Source organism: Nothobranchius furzeri, chromosome 8 (assembly GCF_043380555.1).
Source record: "Nothobranchius furzeri strain GRZ-AD chromosome 8, NfurGRZ-RIMD1, whole genome shotgun sequence".
In the NCBI taxonomy this organism is placed as follows: Eukaryota; Metazoa; Chordata; class Actinopteri; order Cyprinodontiformes; family Nothobranchiidae; genus Nothobranchius; species Nothobranchius furzeri.
The window spans coordinates 59,383,409-59,403,869 of record NC_091748.1 but is presented as its reverse complement, the minus strand read 5'-3'; the positions used below and the strand labels follow the sequence as shown (position 1 = coordinate 59,403,869).

General features: G+C 38.0%; 1 protein-coding gene across 1 annotated transcript; it reads right to left on the bottom strand.

Moving 5' to 3' along the window:
* Nucleotides 1-6,440: 6,440 nt before the first annotated feature.
* Nucleotides 6,441-17,148, bottom strand: lpar3 (lysophosphatidic acid receptor 3). The gene is made up of 3 exons (XM_015970597.3): nt 16,797-17,148; nt 14,210-14,964; nt 6,441-8,003 (listed from the first exon to the last, which is right to left on the bottom strand). Exons 2-3 carry the CDS (start codon nt 14,949-14,951, stop codon nt 7,675-7,677), a joined length of 1,071 nt encoding a protein of 356 aa, XP_015826083.1. The 5' UTR covers nt 14,952-14,964; nt 16,797-17,148; the 3' UTR covers nt 6,441-7,674.
* Nucleotides 17,149-20,461: the final 3,313 nt, after the last annotated feature.

Here is a 20,461-nt window from a genome sequence, read left to right as displayed (position 1 = left end):
CTAATTCCATAACTATTTAGTTTCTTCAGTAACAAGTTATGATCCACTGTATCAAACGCTTTTTTTAAGTCAAGAAAAACTCCTATCGAATATTCTTTTTTTCTATTGCTGTTACTATCTTTTCTGTAAAGTCGATGAGTGAATGTGTTGCTGTCCTTTTTCTCCGACATCCATATTTTGTAATAAAGTTTTCCCGCCTTATAAGGAATAATTTTTCTAAAATTTTGGAAAATTGTGGTAGTAATGAGACCGGCCTATAATTTGAAAGTAGCTGTTTACTGTCAGATTTAAATATAGGTATAACTTTAGCTATTTTCATCTTGTGGGGATTTCTTACTTTAAAATTTGTTAGCAACATCAATAATTTCTCTTTCATCTGTTTCTTTTATAAATATGGTCTCCTCAATATTTATGGTCTTCTATATTGAATCTAAAACCATCATCGTGTTTCTCCCATAGAACTTGTGTGTTGAAGGTTCTTTTCTGTAGAACCTGTTGCGTCACACAAGCACGCCACTAAACAGATGTCACTTTCCAACGTAAAACACAAGCATACTCTCCAGGACATCTCTTATCTGTGGATGACGCCTGTGATTTTCAAAACTGATAGACAATATTTTTTTTCCATTTTGAAGTTAATGTGTGATTATTACGTCCCCGGCTCTCCAGGAGAGATGAGGAGGGGAGTAATAAAATTAGTGTGTGGGGAAATAATAAACAAAGTGCTGTGTCACTTAAAAAACAAGACTTTTATTACAAAATGAACGGGACATTTACAGGGAACTAAAAAGGCAATACTATATACAAAACAAGCGGAGATATTCAAAAGGAGAAACGAAAAGCGCCAACCCAGAAGGGGATGGGGAGAAAACAACCGAGAATATTATTAGCTGGGGAGATCCTAAATTCCAAGTCAAAATACGGTCCGAGGTCAAGAAGCCAAACAGTCTAATCCTAAATCCCAAATCCAAACGAGTTGTCTACCAAAACTAACGAGCAACCCGAATATTATCAAAGAGCGAACCGAGGAGAAGAGAATAGCCCAAACTGTTCCCAGTCTGCACTATCCTTAACCTTCTCAATGACAGTGGGCAGGAAAGCAGCTTTTAACAGCTGCTCCCTGATTAGCTGAGATTAGGAACAGCTGGCATTGGGAGACAAGCAAGGCAGAAGGCCACTGAGGCCATCTTGTGGCCAAAAGGGGCACGACACGTAACAGTGATTAAACGTCAAAAACAGAATTCCATAATTAGTGAGATACAACTTAGCAACTTCTCCAGCTCACTGTATACATCAAAATATATTTAGTGAATAAAAATATACCATTCCTGAACCTACTCCCGTAACTACTTTCTCTATTTTCATGCGTAGTTTTAAAGCTGCTTTAGCAAATCTACAGAACAAGCTAGGTTTTGAATGTAGATACAGTCACGGAATACTCACCGTGAGTATTAATGCTTCTGCAGGACCTGAAACCCACAATGCCAGGGGAAACAAGAGAGCACTAAACACTAGTTGTCAATTTTTTACGTCCAAACATCTTTTACTGTCCGTGACTTCAAATGATGTACTTCTTTTTGGGACTCTGGTAGTTTGTCCTAAACTTAAAGTGGTAGCAGCCGGCTGTTCTGTTCTGGTATTATTGAGTGGAGAACCTCTCACACTAGTGATGTTCTACTGCTAAATACGCAAGTGCGTAATGAAGGCTATGATTGGCAGCCCCCCCCCCCCCCCACACACACACACACACACACACAAACACACACACACACCACCACCACCACCGCCTTCCCCACATGCACTCTCTGAGTTTCTTAGTCGGATAAAAAAGAGATGTTAACAAGCGTGCACACACTCACACGTGCACACGAGCACAGACAAACAGCAGATTCACCACTCAGGAGAAGGGCAGACACAGAAACTGACTGAAGGAAGGATTTCCTGTTCACCTCCTTCATTAGAAAAAAGGGGAGGAGGACGTTTTTCTTAAAGAGGCGAGTGGCACACACACACACACACACACACACACATAGAATAATGACTACCCATTTGTACAGCACTATTAGACACTCCTCTATACAGGTTATCAGAAAAAAAATAATTTAGGTGTTACTCACTCTTTGAGGCATAAAAAATGTTTAAAGCTAATTTTCTCCAAATTTGCTATAGCAGCTTTAACATCACTCAGACATCCCAGGTGCATCTGAATTAATCATCAGTGCATCATTTCTACATTTTTGTTTGTACCATCCTGTGGCTTTTTAAGGCAGTATTGGTCATGTAAAAGAAGCATTTAATCATATATAGACAGATATGTAGTGACAAAAATCTTCATTTCAGTTTGTGATCTACTTTTGCTTGTAGCATTTTCTCAGTCTGATGGCATTTGCCAAAACGACAAAGCTCTTAATTTGAACCGAGAGATGGATTTAGACTTTGAGGTAGACATCTATTTGAACTCTTCTTTGCAGAACAAAGGGAAGAAAGAGTTTTGCACATAATTGCTTAGTAAACATTTTCTATCTTTGTCCACATGTGTTTGGTCTGATTTTCAGACAAAACCAATGCCTAACAAATCTGAACATCTGTGAAAATTAACTGCCTTTTCAAGAATGCGTAATTACAGCAGAGCTGAAGTAAAGACCTGCCACGCAATATAGTTTATGGTTCAAACTTTTGGGAAAGCTAAACCAGAGTGGCAGGCAGCAGTCACGACAGGTTTTGGGTTCTGCTGAGGGCATGCAGAGCTCACTACTGAGCAGCATGCATTTAATGTAAACCACATGACTTCAAAAAAATATTCCTAAAAATGTTTTTTCCCATGAAATAATGAAATACAGCAGAAGTGCATATTCATTTTGTCACTCCTCCCGTTGTTGAAATTCAAACACAACACTAAAATGTAAAATGTATGTAAAATATATTGTTTGATCCTCAAAACATACCTTTTTAAAACATATTCTTAGGCTTAAAGGAGCAATATATAAGAAAATTATAGTGAAATAACCACATAATCGTCCAATGTCCCAGTCATGTTGGAAGGAAAGTTTACATTGAAATGGATTTCCTTCTTAGCTGGCTGGGATGTGTCAGTTTTACTCCTTTCAAAAAGGCTGAAGACGGATGTAATATTTGTTTAAAATATGCAAGCTTACAATGTTGCCGAGTCTGCACCAGCTAAAGCTGCAGTAATTTGACATGGTCAGGCAAAAAGCTCAAGAGCTGTAAACAGCAACTCGAAGAAGCCACGGCATCTTTTTGTCTTACTCCTACTTCACACTAGAAGCATCAGCGGGGCGGAATGGCAGTGAAAAGTCTCTCCTTCAAATAGAATCCATTATAAGCTATGGGAGTGATTAAAACTGGCTGTGATGCAGAAATTTTCAGGCTCGCCCCAGAAGCGGCACGCTGCACCGCATAGCATTGGGTTCTATTTTTGCCACAAGCCACTTCTGGCAGATGTCAATTTCCACAATTAACATATGGCTAGACAGGTAGTTACACACAGTTTCAGTATAAAATGTCTGGTAATTTTCAAAATAAACGACTATTGAAAAAATGCAATTTTTTTTAATCTACCGGTATGTAGATTATGTCTATATGTGTGACATAATGGCTTGTTTGATCCCTGCATCTTTCGAGAAGTGCAGCGGTCTCTTGGCTTTAATCTTGGGAGTGGAGAGGAACCAACATCATGGACCTATTGCAGCATGGCGTCAAGTGCCCAAACCACCGCCCCCCAGCTCCAGGTTGGAGGTCAAAAATAGTTGTATGTATCTGTTAGCTGCCAATAAACAGAGGTAAATAGTGGCAAATTAAAATCTATCAGCATGGTTAACACACACAGTCCTGTAGGGTGCACAAGTAGACGAATGAAGGACAGAAAAGTTAAATTTACAGGTTTCCAGCTGATAAAATACGCTGAAGGCAGTGTGGATAAACCACCCACTTCGTGGCAGACAGTCTCGTGACAGAGCTGAAAATTTTTCAAAAGACGTTCAGCTCCCTCTTAAATGAAAGTATGTTATACCAAACATTTAAAAAAATCAACTACTTTTTAAATAAAAAGAAGCAACTCAAGTTTTAATGGGTTGTGTCATTTGTTGGTTTAGGTGATGAATGTATATACATCTGAACTGTGTGGACTTATCTCACAAAATGATTTTACCATGATGAGGAATGCTGAAAAGCAGGTTACCTGCAGTTTGAAGCAAAAGAAAATTGCAGAGTTTGTGGTTGCAAAGACTGAGTTAGCTTGCATTTCAAGTGTGTCAGCTTTTGCAAATAAGAGGGTGACGTGAAGCTTCAAAGGGCACACATGAAGAGTAACTATGAATAGTTTTACTGCTTATGGTTTACCCTATATATTCACATAATATACATCCAATGTTTCCACGCAAGCAACATTCATCATCTTTAGATATGAAAAGAAATACTTTTGCAGGATTTTTTAAATTGCATCTAGTTAGTAAAGAACATTTTGTGTGTTTGCATTCATTGACGAGACTTTTAGATTCATGTTTTTCTCTATTTTCTGTTATAGAGAAACAAGAGTTTATCCACTAACAGAGCTGAACAGACTATTTTATTCTGAGCTGCTGACTGATGAACTAATTATGTAACTGAAGGGTTTGTTTTTGTAAAAAAAAATACATTTGGTAATTTAGGTAGAATTTTGTGTGTATGCATCATTATTAATCTAAATCAGCACAGCTGCAGTAACTTGCAAATCGTGTTAAGCAGGTAATATGTTGCAAAAATACTAGTTTTGTTAGTGTCCATTAAATAAGACTAGACTAACTATAAAAGCATACGCTCTGCCCTGATAGAGAGATGTAATTTTATTAGTCGATTGTTACAGCTATCCAATTTAAATACAAGATGATATTATTGATAGTCATAGATCTGATTGATAAACAAGGTTTATAACTGTAAATTTCACATCCAGTCCCGCCTAAATGATGGACCAAACAAATTAGATTTTAAAATTAAATTAAAGGGACACAATTGTGTTTAACGTTGAAGGAAAGTGAACACGTTTCTTGTTTGACTTGCTTTATGGTAGATAAAAATCTTCCTTGTTTAAGTTGGGTCTCATTTATACATAATGTTTAACAAAGGGGTGTAACAGCCACTGGTACTGGCTAACTTGTGCCAGACAAACCAAATGTCAGCTTTAACATCACATCTTTCTTCAAATTTCAAACCAGAAACCTATACACGTGATCTTGAAATTTTTGAATATGGTGCAAAAGTTTATTTATGTCAGTAATTCAACTCAAAATGTGAAACTAATACATGAGATAAACTCATTACATGCAAAGCCAGATATTTCAAGTCTTTATTTGTTATAATTGTGATGATTATGCCTAACAGCTTATGAAAACCCCAAGTTATAAATCAGAAAGTTAGAATGAAAGTTCCATTAGTCACTGTGGATTCCACTGTCCATGGCCTCCACAGTGGAACGTAGTGGGTGGAAGGGGTTTTCCAAGATGGAGCTCATCTTTCCCAGCATCCTCCTTTCACCTGTCTTCAGTTGAGGAGATGTGTGAAAGGCCCAATCCCAATACTCGCACTGCGCCCTGCAGTCTTCACCAAAGTGCACTTGGAGAAAGTGCGCAGCAAGGCTTAGGGTGCGTGGTACACAAGTGTGCAAATAATTGATGAATTGAGACAGGGAGCATTACGTAATTGACCGCAACGCATGCCAGGAAGCTGTTCACTGTGATATTTTTTAAAACCTTTAACAACTTTCAAACAAACAACCAGACAACTATTTGAAATAAATTACAATCATTGCTTTTTTGTCATTCAGAGCATCAACTAATTGTCCTAAAATCAATTAGTTTAATTAGAATATACTTATTTTCAGAAAAGGCACTTGTGCATCAATGCGGACTTGGGTGAAGTGTGGATCAAGGGTGCAAAAGGGGCGTGATCAACTTCCGCACTTGAGAATCGGGACACCCTATGCACTCGCACCCCTGGTAGGGATCGTGCAATTGAAGGGTGCAAGTGTGGAAGTGTGAGTATTGGGATTGGGCCAAAGGAGGATGCTGGGAAAAATTAGTGCCATCTTGGAAAACTCCTCCCATCTACTGTGTTCCACTGTGGAAACCATAGACAGCTCCTTCACTGGCAGACAGACATTCCAGCTGTAAAACTGAATGCGATAATAGGTCATGGTTATCTTTTTAACATTTACACAAAGATAGCTTTTATCTCATTTAGCATTTTCTTTTATACATTTGACACAACTAGGGTAAGGTAATCATATTATTAATAACTGATTAATGTTTAACTTTTGGTTCAAGCGTTTTCATTTCTTTCTGAATTTTTTTTTTACTGTTTATTGTATGTTTAGATGTTTAGTGTTCTCTAATGAAATAGTGGTTGAGTCAAAGGGAACAGTGATGATTTTTAAAGAAACAAAAACCTTTTTCAATTTCTTTATATCATTTCATTATTGAATTCAAAGAGAAAAATATACATTTGTCAAGGTTTGATTTACACACAAAAAACGTAAAAAAACTGACTATATTACATAAAAGTTTATGATTTGAAAAGTTCAGAGTGCACAGGAGTGAACGTGTACGGCAAAGTTCAGGTCTATAAACAGACTAGTGAGGGTTAAATCTTTCCAGTCACTAGGCCAAAAGGCTACACTCAAAAATAATAATAAAATATTCTCGATTACATCAGGTCCTTTACAGCAGGGCAGGCATAAATACTGTACATGTGATGAAAAGTCATATGAACTGTGTCAATGATTTAGTAACAGAGTCTGTTAGCAGGGCTTGGTGAGGGTGCCACATCCTCTCAAATTACACAGAATGTGAGCGGAGTCTCCAGCAAAAAAAAAAAAAAAAAAAATCCAGTGTGATGCAACATCTGTCTTCACCTTTGACATGTTCAGGTGAGGAGCTAGGTGCAGCCAGAGAGGCGGAGCAGTTGTTGCTGCAAGAAAAGTGTGTCGAAGGCAGAAATGTTTCATATTTAACAAAGTGAACTGATCTAAACAGCCAGCAGCAATAACGGCAGAAAGGTCGAATTGATCTATTACAAATAACATCTCACTCTGTATTCAAGTAGTGTTACAGTACAGCAGTTAAAGTGTTTTATTCTTGCAATTATCTAAAAACCATGTTCAGCTTCTAAAAAAAGTGAAAAAAAATGTATAAAATAAAAGGAAATCAGCCTTTTTACTTCTTCCACTGTAGTACTCAAAACGACACATGCATCAAATAAGCAGGATTATATCAAAAAGGTATACAAGGGAGAAAGTAGATGTTTTCAACTCTACCAGAAGTAAAAAGGGTTTGTTTACACTTCTTTTGTCAGCCATTAGAATACAGTAAGTGGAATCTTCCATTACACAAACATGGAGTTAAGATACATAATACCGATAAAACATCTTTACAGCCATTAGGGATTTAGTGGTGCGTGACATTTTCTTATCTCGGTTGAAACATGACTCCAGCTCCTAACTGGACCAAATGGTTCGCAGTATCTTAGTAAGAAAAGTGTCTGTGTAAAAGCACAAACTGCAGAGGATGGCTGGGGGTGTGAAATCAAGCCTCTTTTTCAAGTCAACTCCAGTTTGCATCTTCTTCATGCACACAAACTCCAATCAGGGCACAGGCTCAGCAGATTCATCCCAACGCGTCCATTTCATTTGTTACAAAGTTCTTGTTCGTCGTTTTTCGTTTCCTCAGAGGACGGCTGACTGTTGCCTGTATCAGGACCAGAGTTCAGAGACCTGGTGGTGGATTGCAATGAGCGCTTGAGACGTCTGTTGGTGCAGATGCAGCACAAGAGGCTTTTGATAGTCTTCCACATTTCCTCATCCTTGTAGGAGTAGATACAAGGGTTCATGACTGAGTTGGCTACGGCCAGCAGGAGCAGCACGCGTTTCGCTTTCATGACCTCACAGCTGCGACAGTCGACACCGTCCATTAGTAGGACCACCAGCCCGGGAGTCCAGCAAATCACAAAAGCCCCTACAAGCAAAAACAACAGAGAGACGGAATGAGATGTGGGTGAAAAGAAATGTGTAAAATTCACTCATCAGAGCGCTTTTGCAGGCTTCAAAAACCAGCTGCCAGCATCAAAACTGAATGTAGAAGTTTTTTGATTATTGATTTTTGTGGATTATCCGAGTAAAATTCTAATCCAAGTTTCTTTATGAAGCACTTTAAAAAAAACTTGTTGACCAAAGTGCCAAACAGAGATAGAAACATCACGAGAGAGCATAAAAGGACATTAAACTGGATAGGACAGATAAGACAATAACAAAGTAACAGAAGTATGTTTTTAAAAGTGATTTCAAAGCATTCAGATCTGAGGCAGTTCTGATGCTGACTGTTCCGTAGTTTAGGGGCACATACTGCAAAAGGCCAGTCACCCCAGCATTTACATTTATAACTAGCCACTTCTAATAAGATTTGAGCAGATGGCCTAAGGGCTCTTGCTGGTTTGTAGGGATGGATTTGCTCAGTCAAATAGGATCTGTGCAATCCAGCAGTGGGTTTATTTTTCATAATTTAGTTTATACGATTTTGTAGCTCACTTTTAACACCTCGCACTGTCTTGTAGCTTTTTTGGTTTTATTTGTGCCATTTCAAATGGTTTTTATCATTCGTCGCATAATTTTTATTTTTTATAGTGCTGTTAACTGTTCTCTTATTCTGTTTGTTTTTAGTAGGAATTTTTATCCTTGATTATTTATGCTATGCTTTTAAGTATTTTACCTGCTTTCATTGTGTTTTGTTGATTTGTTCAAGCATTTGGCTCTTTTATGTACAGCACTTTGGTTAGCTGCCATGCTATTTTGAAATGGTGCTTTATAAATAAATTGGTATGGTATGGTATGGTATGGTATGGTATGGTATGGTATGGTATGGTGCCAGACCGTTTATTGACTAAAAACAAAAAAAAATCCATCTGAAGCTGAACTGGAAGCCGGTGGCAAAAGGCCAAAACAGATGTGCTATGTTCAAATTTCCCTTTGTTCGTCAGAAGTAGCAACATTTTGACCTGCCTGAATATTTGACACAGACAATTTATTTATTCCAGAATACAGAACAGTCAAGTCAAGTCTTGTGCTGATGAAAGCATGAATCGCATTCTCAAGGATGTTAAATGAAAGAATTGGCTTGACTTTTACTCATTAGACTCAAATAGGAAAAACTGCGTCACAACTGAGTTTGTTTATCTAAGTCCAGATTTTAAATTTATAAAATTGTTTTACTCACTTGTTCTAAAACTCAAACGGTCACAATCTAGGCATGAAATACTACAGGTGAAACTTGAAAAATTTGAAAATGGTGCAAAAGTCCATTTATTTCAGTAATTAAGCTAACCTCTACTGCACACTGGAAGTATCAGCAGCACAGAAAGGTTTACTCGCGACAATTGCTGCACTCCAGTGCACATTGGGAGAGTCTCAGCTGCAAAGCGGCTTCTCTGCTGTGCTCCTTGCTCGACTCACGAGATCACGAAACCATTTGAGTTCATGCAATTCACCATTAAACTCAAAAGAAAATCACATTTGATATCGCTGTTCGATGTCATATGTGATGTTGTTCCTCTCCACTGCCAGTCTTAAAGCCATGAAAAACACACCGCTAGACTTCTGGAACAATGCTGGGAGTAAATAAGCCATTAGGTCGCTTGTATTGACGTAATCTAGATATCACGTTAAAGTCCCATTAGTCATCACACACTGATGAAATTCATTTCAGCATTGGGCCCATCCCCGTGGGGAGCGGTGAAATTGCATCGCTGCAATTGAATTATTTTGAAAGTTATTGGGGATTTTACACAGAAACAGTGTGTTATTTCCTGTCTAGCCGTATGTTAACTTCGGAAATTGTTGCGTCCCAGAAGCAGCTCGCAGCAAAAATAGAACCCGGTCCAATTCTAGGGTGCACCTCAAAATTGCAGCGTCGCTAAAGACAGGATCAAATTCTATTTTTGCCACGAGTCGCTACTGGGACGCAACAATTTCCGCAGTTAACATAGGGCTAGACAGAAAAACACACACTTTTTCAGTGTAAAATCCCCGGTACCTTTTAAAAAAGTCTATTGCAGTGGTGTGATTTCAAATTTGTTCTGCAGCTCACCGCTCCCCACTGGGATGGGTCAAATGCGGCTGGTTTAAATCACCCCATTGACTATAATGGATTCTACTTGAAGCCGTGATGTTCGCTGCCTTTCCGTGCTGCTGATGCTTCCAGTGTACAGTAGGCTTGAGCCTGTAGTCTAAGTCTTTGCAGCTGTTTTGGATTCATTAGCTGATCACAGTGTGACACTTTTAAGTCTAGAATCAGAGACAGCCCAGGACATACCCAAGTTAAGCGACTGCTTGGGGCCCCACACCACTAGGGGGTCCCCAGGAGAACCAATATTGTGTGAAAAAACTTTCTATTAACTTTAAATTACATAAACACAATTATGTTAAATGTGAATGATGTATTTTTTATTCTAATTTTTTAATATTAGTGTAATTTCAATTCATTTTTTAGTGATTGTGCATTTTATAAAACTTCCAAATTTCAAGAACAAAAGACTTAAATTATTTACAGTAAATTTAGTGTTTTTCCTTTCTTCAGACAATGATTTCAAATATTTTAAATAATATACCAAATTTAAATAACACTGCATTTTAACACGCAAATTATTATTATTATTGTTGTTGTTGTTGTTGTTGTTGTTATTTAAAGCATATGTAAGGTTAACATTATAAAACCAGTATGATGTAAGCTAATAATATTGTGAAACCTAGGAATTATGAATTATCTGGTGTTGATACTTTGGTATGGGGGGCCACAAAGGAAAGCCTGCTTAGGGCCCCGGACAAATCCTTGTTCCGGCCATGTCTAGAATATTGAACCTTTTCACAATATTCTAATTGTTTGACAATTTAAATTTTGGGTTTTCATAAGCTGTAATACATAATCATCACATTAATAAAAAATAAAGGCTTGAAATATCTGTATTTGTACATGATGAGTCTATCTCTACCTTTTTAAGTTTAATTAATGAAATAAAATGAGATGAAATTTGCACTATAATCAAAAATTTCAAGCTTCTCTTGCATTACTTTAAAACTTTCTCCACAAAACAGCCATTATTTATTTGCACAAAGCAAATGTTCTCTAAAACGATAAAACAAAGAGTCCTGGAGTGAGATGTTTAACTTCCGAGTTCATAGCTCATCACTTGTCTTTCTTATTTGTTTCTCTCTTTCTGTGTTTGCTGAATAGTAAACAAAGTCACTACTGCAAATGCAAACTATCTGTTATCTTCAAACATGTTTGGGCACAAGAGCATGAGGGATTCGCAGAATGAGGCTGCAAGCAGAAACTTGCCTGCATTTCCAGCATCTGTGCCTTCAGTTCTGTAAAATGAGCCCATTCACAATGGAACAGCTCGCTCATTGTGACCCCATGAAATGGAGTTCCAACAACAGATTTAGATGCATTTCCTTGTTTAAAAGTGTCCAATAATTTTTCTAATCCTCTGACAAAGCAAAGATGTTTCCTGGCACATGTTTTAAACTTGTTTTTGTTATTTACTGGTTAACAGAATCACTTAAGATGACTAATTCACAAGCAAGCCCCACCGCAAAGGCTTAAAGTTAATTCTAATGTTTGGCTTCTAACATGTTAAAATTTGACAAAGACGTACAAAGATATAGCAAAAACACAAGATGAGTCCTTCCACTAACATATTTTCAAGTAACTGAAAAATAAGCTCTAGAGCAAAATAATCAAGTTTCTGTTCATTTCTTTTCAAGTTTTGTTTCAGCTCAGGTTTCAGATCTACATCCAATTCAGCATTTCTTCACTCTGCCCTATACGGACAAAGCTTGTGGGAGTTTACATGCATTTCAGAACAGGTTTGGCCAGTTGCAGTGAGGGACTAACACCTGGTAGATTTATTCATGTCTTATGTCTGGAGCCAAGATCACATATCAGCATTTGCTACTCTGATACACGTTAAGTGCTTAAAGCAATCTTAGAGAACAGACACTCATAAATGAAATATGTACATGTGCCAACCACGCGTTCAGCTGAGGGTAGAAGAAACTAGAGACCAAAACCATGCACAACCTATAGAGAAATGCATCTGAGAACAATTCACAGAATCCTAAAATATAGTTTTTTCTCCTCAGGGTGGAGAGGCGCGGGGTTTCTCTGTGAGCTGATGCGGTGAATGGTTTACCATGCAGGACTATGTGCTTGCAGCATGAGATGATTACACAGAAACAAGGGTGTACACAGGCAAACAGCTCCTATGCTCCATATACAGTGCAGTCTGGAGACATGTGGACGGATGATCGGACAGACCAAAATTATAGACTGCTTCTTTTGATGGGGGAGACACAACAGCTATCTCATGCATTTTAGTATTCAGGTGGATAGAGATTGCAATGAAAACAACTGAAAAACACGGAGATTAACCCATTCAATCTCCAAAGTCCTACAAAAACATACCAGAGAGAGATTTCTAAAATCAGAATCAAACATAAACACAACCAGAATAAGATTTTTTTCAGTTCTCCAAAATGGGAAAATAATTGTTAATGTCAAGTTTCCTGTTGCAAATCCCAAACAAATAAAACCCAGACAGGAGTTGACATAAAGACAGTTGAGATGAGCACTTAGCAGGCGCTGGTGCTAAACAAGAGCTTGTTTAGTACGAGTCGTTTCTGTTTCAACCACTGAAAGATGTGACTCTGGCATTGAAATCTTCATAAATGTTTACTGGGTCAAAGCAAAAGTGAGGAGATGAGGGCATGCTCAGAGAGGGCAATAATCAATAAAAATCTCGAGTGCCATCTTTAAAAATGTTCTACTTTGTTTCACTTTGCGACAGAAGATCAATTCTCCTTGTACTCTGATCCTCTAAAGAAATTCAGAACACAATGAGACAATTTAGGTTAAATAATAATCACATGGCACTGAATCTGCTCCCTGGTTGCATAAAGGCCAAATTTTTCTCAACCTTAAGAACCTGTTGGAGCACTAGCCTTAGAACTGGAACCTAGAACTGTAGAAAAGTCCAAAAAGAGAACGTATTTCCAAGACTGCCAAGGTACCTACACAACCCAAAGATTTTCACTGACAATTAAGATATTATTTTGACAAAAAACTTTGTTTTAGGTGTTTAACCTGTATTGAAATTTAGCAAAAGATAGTTTCTTTATAAACATTTTTTATGTTTTGCAAATACAAACTATTATTCACCTTTTAAAGCTAGAAATAAAAGTAATTAAATCAAGTTTTTAAAACTGAAATATTTATTGGCTAATGGAAACATAACAACTACATCAAAGTTGATTTTATTTTTTATGTAACTGTATAAAATAAAACAGCAATGGCGTCACACCCATCCACCTCCGGTCCATGGGTCCTCTACTGTTTAAAAAAATGAATGAAGCAATAAATGTTATTTTCTGATCCTGTTTGATATGAGCCATGGATTTCACATAAAATGTTCACGAAGTTTTAATTTTGTTTTGATGCCAAGAATGCGCATTTTTTGACAGGTACCAGAAGTTACTTTTGAGGACTTGAACTGCTCGTCTCACCAAATTTTCCTCATCAAATGAGACAAGGAGAAGAAGAAAAATGGCTGTGAGCTTATTGAGCTTTGCATCCTTCTTCCAGGAAGAAAGAATGAGCATTAAAAGTGGAGAAAACCACTAGAAACCTGGCCATGTGGTTAGTAGCAGCTACTAGCAGCTAAATTAATAGCAGCTAAATTGGAGTACAACATATGTGTGATTTAGGGCGTAAGGCAAGTAGACCAGAAAAAGTTTTTTATAGCTCCATTCACTTGGATTCTTTTGTTTATTTTTATTTTTTCTCATTTAGGGGACCCACAAGTTGACCAGGAAGGGGAGGAGACTTAGGCTCCCCATAATGAAATAAAATTGGCCCTTGCCACCTGTAGATCCTCCAGCAGACATGTATAGGACAGGTTTCTGATGAAAATACTAATACTAAGTCTCCATTTGGCCAGAAGTGGCTTGATGCACATTTGTGACAACAACAGTCAGTAAATTTCTCTCACAGGAAGGGAAAAAAAGTTTACAATCCAGAGATACTCATCACCCCACAACATCCAATCAGCAGGCTGATTAATGGACTCATCATCAGTTATGATGCACAGATGAAATTTAAAGAGCAGCTCTTACCAATCACTACCATGACTGTCTTGATGAGCTTGATGGGAGTCTTCTTGCGGTTGACTGAGCTGTTAGTGTGCTTTGAGAGCGTTGCTGTCTTCCTCTTTACGTAGAGGAAGATTCTCGTGTAGACGACCACCATAACGATGAAAACAACCAAGTTGGAAATCGACCAGAAGACCAAGTAGCTCCTGCTGAAGAGGGGAGCAAGCTGGGAGCAGGTATCGAGGCTGCAGATACAGTTCCAGCCCAGGCTGGGCACAGCGCCCATTATTATGGAGATGGTCCAAACTGCAAAGATCAGCAGGGTTACCCTCCTTTTTGTCAGGTTGCTATGAACTTTCCAGTTAAGAACAGAAATGTAGCGCTCCAGAGCTATGACAAGTAGGTTAGCGAGCGAGGCTGAGAGGCTGACATCCAGCAGTCCTTGGCGGACAAAGTAATGTGTGACTGAAAGCGTCCTCGACACATTACCTGTGTTAAACATGAGGTAAACGTAAGCTATGCCTGCGAGGAAGTCCGAGGCAGCGAGGTTTGACAGAAGGTAGTAGAAAGGAAAGTGAAATTTCCTGTTGGTGATGACAGCAGCTATGACCAAAGAGTTGGCTGCCAGGATGAAGAAGCAGAAGAGAGAACCCACAACTTGGACCAGGATGAGCTGCGTTTTGTCCCATTCATCTTTCTGTCCACTGTTGTTGTAGAAGAAGCCCATGGACTCATTATAATGGCAGCTTAAGTACTGCTGTGCCATTTTACCGGCAGCTCTGTAAAATGAAAACACCCCAACTTAGAATGTGAAACAATTGATCATGTAAAAACACAGTTTTAAATTCAACTTTATTCATATTTTTATTACATTTGCAATTGTCTCTAAATTGTTGCTTTGTGAGTCAATATCTGTGGGTACTCCTGTTTCAGGAAGTAGACGTTAGCTGGAGGAGTGAGGAGCAGAAAACAGCAGGATTTGGAGTCTTACTCGTTATTTCCTGATATTCAGACATCTCTCCTGTGATTGGCTAACAGCAGCACAACTCTACCACTGACCCCTTTATTTTGCAATGCTGATGTTTTATCTCCACAAATAACACACGTCTAAAAGAGTTTGGCTGCGCTGTGATGTGGTGAATGTTAGTGGTTAGCTTCTACTAACTGAGGTGTTCTCTGTGGTTTCATGGATGCTAAACCCCCCGTCATGTGCCACGATGGGTGAATCCATAAAAGATGAAATGTGGAGTTTACCCCTTTCAGGAATTATGCATGATTTTTCACAAATGCATAAAAGTGATTGTCTTATATAATGTTGGCAATTTGATTTTTTATTTTTTTTTTTTTTTTGCTAATCCTGCCCCTTTTCCCGTAGAGCTCCATGCAATATGAACTGAGTGACAGTCAGCACTAACCAATAGCGTTAGACTATCGCTTAGGTGCAAATTTAAATCACAAAGCACGCACGAGCGTTTGATGATGTCTCTCGGCTGATGCAGAATTGGCAACCTTTCTTCGCAAGTCAAAATTACACGAGCATAATAATTTTAAAACGATGTGTTTTAGCTTTGTTTGTTGGTTGAAGGAGCGCATTCATGAATGAGAGGCGTTGATTTCAGCTGTAAATACGTAAGAGAAAACCACAGCTTGGTGCGTTATGTTTGTCAGCCACTAGATGGTGGTATCAGATAAAAAAGTTTCCAGAGTTGCACTTAAAGAGACAATGTGACATAGAGCTGTCATGCTTTTCTGAACCAAGCATTTTTACATCTATTTTCTATCAGAACCAAATGTAGGAAAGAGGCGTAGAAGGCTAAACACCTAAAAAGTTCCTGAGCATGGATGTCTGCAGCTCACCACTCCCCATGGGGATGCAACTAATGCAGAGATGTAATTTCACCTGTGTGTGACGAGTCGACTATTATTTTCTTGTTCTGCCTGCATGTTAAATTCAGAGTGACTGCAGTATTCAAAAATAAGTAAAAAAAAGTTTCTCAGTTAACCTTCTCTTAAAGCCTTTCCTGTATAAATCACTGATCACATAATTAGCCATGTTTATGCAGCAAAGCTAAAACAGAAACAGTCATAATTAGAATACAGTATCATTACTTTGTGTTCATTCTCTATTAATCATACGTGCTGTTTAAATGTTTTGCAAAGGGTTTGAACTCTATTTGAGGAACTCGAGCAATGAAAAATGCAACATAAACTGAAGAGCTGATAATTTTAACAGACCGGTGCATTGTTCTGGGTTTCTTTAAATGACTGCAAGAAATTCCACTGAGAATATTCACACTGAATCAGACTCACAGGGGTAACTGCTTTGTTTGACCTCTGAGGTTTCACTATAGCATTTAACCTGAGCAGTGTTTCAAAGGAAGAAAATTTGGATCTGAACACATCTTGTTGAACAAACACTGACTTGAGCGCAGATCTGTGCCGAGATAAAGGTTTACTCAATGGTTTCATTCATTACGCAACTGGATAAAAGAATATTGCGGTGAAACAAAGACATTTGTTCAGAAAAATAAACTAATTAAGACAGAGAGAGCTTTATTCTAACAAACATAAGATGATTTAATTATATGAGTAAATAAGCAAGCGAGTTTACCTGCGAGGACGGACTTTTTCCTGTGTACCTTAGACTAAAAGTTGTGAAATCTTCCGTGTTGAGAAGAAACCCATTGGAGCGGTTCTGCTGGCAGCTACGATCGGGGGAAGTGACAGAAGCAAGACGAGACTGAAGGAGTAAAAGAGGTTTCAGCGCGGTGACGCACAGGGCGTGAACCACCCACACTCAGCTGAGACCACAGGGGCCAGCGCGTTTACGCACCAGCCAACCGACCACCAACATTTAACTAGTTTAACCAAGGTAAACTACTCACATTAACATAAAAAACACATCTTCTTGCACGGGATGAGGTCTAGAGGTTCTAATGGCACCTGCTCAAAGCCGTGAGACGTTCAAGGACCCATTACAAGGTTGCGGAGCTATGAGTATGAAAAAAAAAACACCTTTATTCCTGCTGAAGCGATCCAGATAATTAAACTAAAAGAAATGGGTGTGTGGCAAGTTTTAGCACAGGCACGTCTAAAATGTGATTCTGTGAGCCCTCCCAACTGCTGAAGTAGAAAACATTTTTATATTCCGAGTTTTACTCATTTGAGTCGTTTTTTGGGAATACAAATAAAACAAATAAAATATGTTTCGATTTATTTTTTAATAATGACATCTGTGTGGACCAAGAGGAATTTTGACTTGATGGTTTTGTTATGACAGATTTGGACAGCCCTGGTTTACACTCATTCAGCTTGATAAATTTAGTGTATGTTTATGCTTACCTCCTTGGATTTAATATTGCATTAATTTAGGGATTTCATGCCCTTCATACAGCTGCTGTCTCTTTGTGGGTCTTCTGGGGCTCATCTAAGATTTTCAAAACCTTTTTGTTTTATCATGTATTAATTTACAGCACGTTTTTATGCTGTTTTCTAAATTTAGATTGTTCCGTTTCTTTAGTATCGCTTGAATAAAGAGTCACAGCTAAATAAAAATAGCCAGTTATGGTCTGACATGCTACAAGAAATAATTTTCTTCCCCAACACTGGAAAACAAGATGATTTGTTGCTCCAAGTAACTTGTTTTGGACATAATGAACCCGTTACTGAAAAGTTTCTTCTAACACTGTTTTCAAAAGGAAAACAATCTGGTCGTGTTCCTAAAAGATTTTAATTCATTGTTCTCAACAAAAATTGATTCAGAAATAAATATTACTCATGTTAAAGCATTTAGTCGTCTCTATATTAGATACTAAATTATTCAGATATTTTGGTGAGATAATATGTCAAGCAACATTTATTTCCCTCAGATTTGTATCAATCCACAGACAATGTGTCTAATTAGCTTGCATCCATTTCCCACTTTGCCAACTAATCTGAATCCTCCTCCCACTGCAGTTTCTTGCAGGTCTGAAAAAAACAGGATCTAATAATTTTATTTGACTGCAACCCTTTTTTGTGCCATTTTACTGTAGGTTTCATTCATCAAACAAAAATCTACTTGTTGTAATACCACATTTACTGCAAAATTACTTTGAACTGCAGAAAATGCATTACATGCAGCATGTGCAGAGGTAAAAGAAAAAATGGCTCAGCAGACGTTTACAAAACACCCTGAATTCCTAATCTTAACATTTTAAAAGGTAAAGTTCCAGATTAATGTTCAGTAGGAGGAATTATGGCTCATGTTACACTTCGAAGGTTGTGCACGTTAAACTTTATGGTTTCCAGGACTTAGTGGAGGGAGCTTGAGATTTGCAAAACTGTATCAGATAATTAAATCACTGTTCCAAGCATCATCCTCCCTGGACCAGTTTATCTGAAACAAAACTCTCAGCTAAGCAGGATGACATCATCATTTTCTGGAAGTATGCAACACACACACATGCATGCATACACACGTACATAATATGTTGTTTATTGAAGGGAAACTCCGGCATATTTGCCACACTAAGTCAAAACCTTGAATGATGGTTTCAAGTATATTTATTGTATAAAACTTTAATTAAAGTAGGACCAGACAGGCTGGTCCACTTTAGAAACTGCAGATCAGCTGCAATTTTCACTCACAAAATGGTAGAAAAAAAGGAAATGTCCAGTGAGCAGCAGTTATGTAGACAAAAACTCAAACGAACTGGTCCACATGAGACACATGGTTTAGGCTGGTTCAGGCTGCTGTGTAATGTGGGGGAGATGTTCTTGTATCACTTTGGACCCATCAGTACCACCTCAGGCTGGTTTAAACACCAAAGCCTATTAGAGCTTTGTTGTCTGTCACTTTATGATCACAGTGAACCCATCTTCTGATGGGTTCATCCAGCTAGATAACACACCATGTCACAGCTCAGATCATCTCCAACTGTTTCTTGAACATGGTGATAAGTTTACTGGACTCCTGCAGCCTCCATAGTCACTAGATCTCAATCCAGTCCAGAACCTATGGGATGTGTTGGAATGGGCGATTCACATAATGGCTGTGCAGCTGTAAAATCTGCAGCAACAGTTATGTAAATATGGACCAGAACCTTTAAGGAATGTTTCAGAGTCCATGACTTGGAAAATGAAGGCAGTTCTGAAGTCAAAAGAGAGTTTCATAAAGTACTACTGGCCTGGGTGTCTGGTGAGAATAAAACCCACATCAATTACTTTATAAAACAATTAATAAATAAAAATGCTGGGCTACGATATAGAAACTGATAGGGGGGGGGGGGGGAGGAAAAACGTCCAAATACTAATTAACTAGCTTGTTTTAACATAAATTGTGTTTTGCCTGTAGATATGGTATACAACAGCAAACTTTGGCATCAGATGCCTACACAAGATCTCCTTTTGTGATCAAGCTTAAATAGCTAAAAATGAAAGTAGATCTAAAATACATTTTCACAGGTTTAAAACATTTTAGACACATCCCAAAAGATCCTGACCTTACAGAATCCTTCAATTGTGCACGCGCACACACACAGACACATTAAACACCAAGATGATTTAGAACCATTAAGAACTATAGAAGCACCAAGTTTGCTCATGTCAAGCGTTGTTTTACAATGTTTTTATTTTAAAAAGTTTTTATTTTATTTTGTTAAAAGAAAAACTCTTGGTTTTGGTGCTCTTTTTTTTTTGCAGACAGTTATTACAGGTATAAGAGTGTAGTTGAACCCATTTAACCCTTAGAAGATCATTCTTTCACTTCCACAAACCTGTACCCTTTGCAGACATTGATATTTCAAAGAAGTTGTGCCCATGAAACTCATGGAAAACAAAACTAAATTATTCTACTTGCTGAATTTATGAAATTGTTTGCATTCTCTTTTGCCCATGACTTTCAGCAGTATTATCCTTGCTAACGCATAATTCTTAGCCAGACTGCTGTGGCTTTATTTGCGCTAATTGTTTTTTGAGAAGGACCTGTAGTAGGTCTCACGCAGGTTTGACTTTTTGGCATGCTACTTTTGATGACCCAAGCAATTTTTATTCAACTACAAGGAAAATGTTGGTTTATACTCTAGCCCTCCTTTAAGATGTATTATGTAAGAATGCACTCCTGTGGTCAAACTTGATTACTGCAGCTCATTTTCAAAACAAAAAGGGTCTTGCTCCTGTTCAGTCAAGGTCTGTTGCCAGCTGCAGCTCAGCACCAGAACATTCTAGATGACAAGCGAAAACAAGGCATACACAGTGATTTTAAGTAGATTAATACATTTCACTAATATCGAGTTG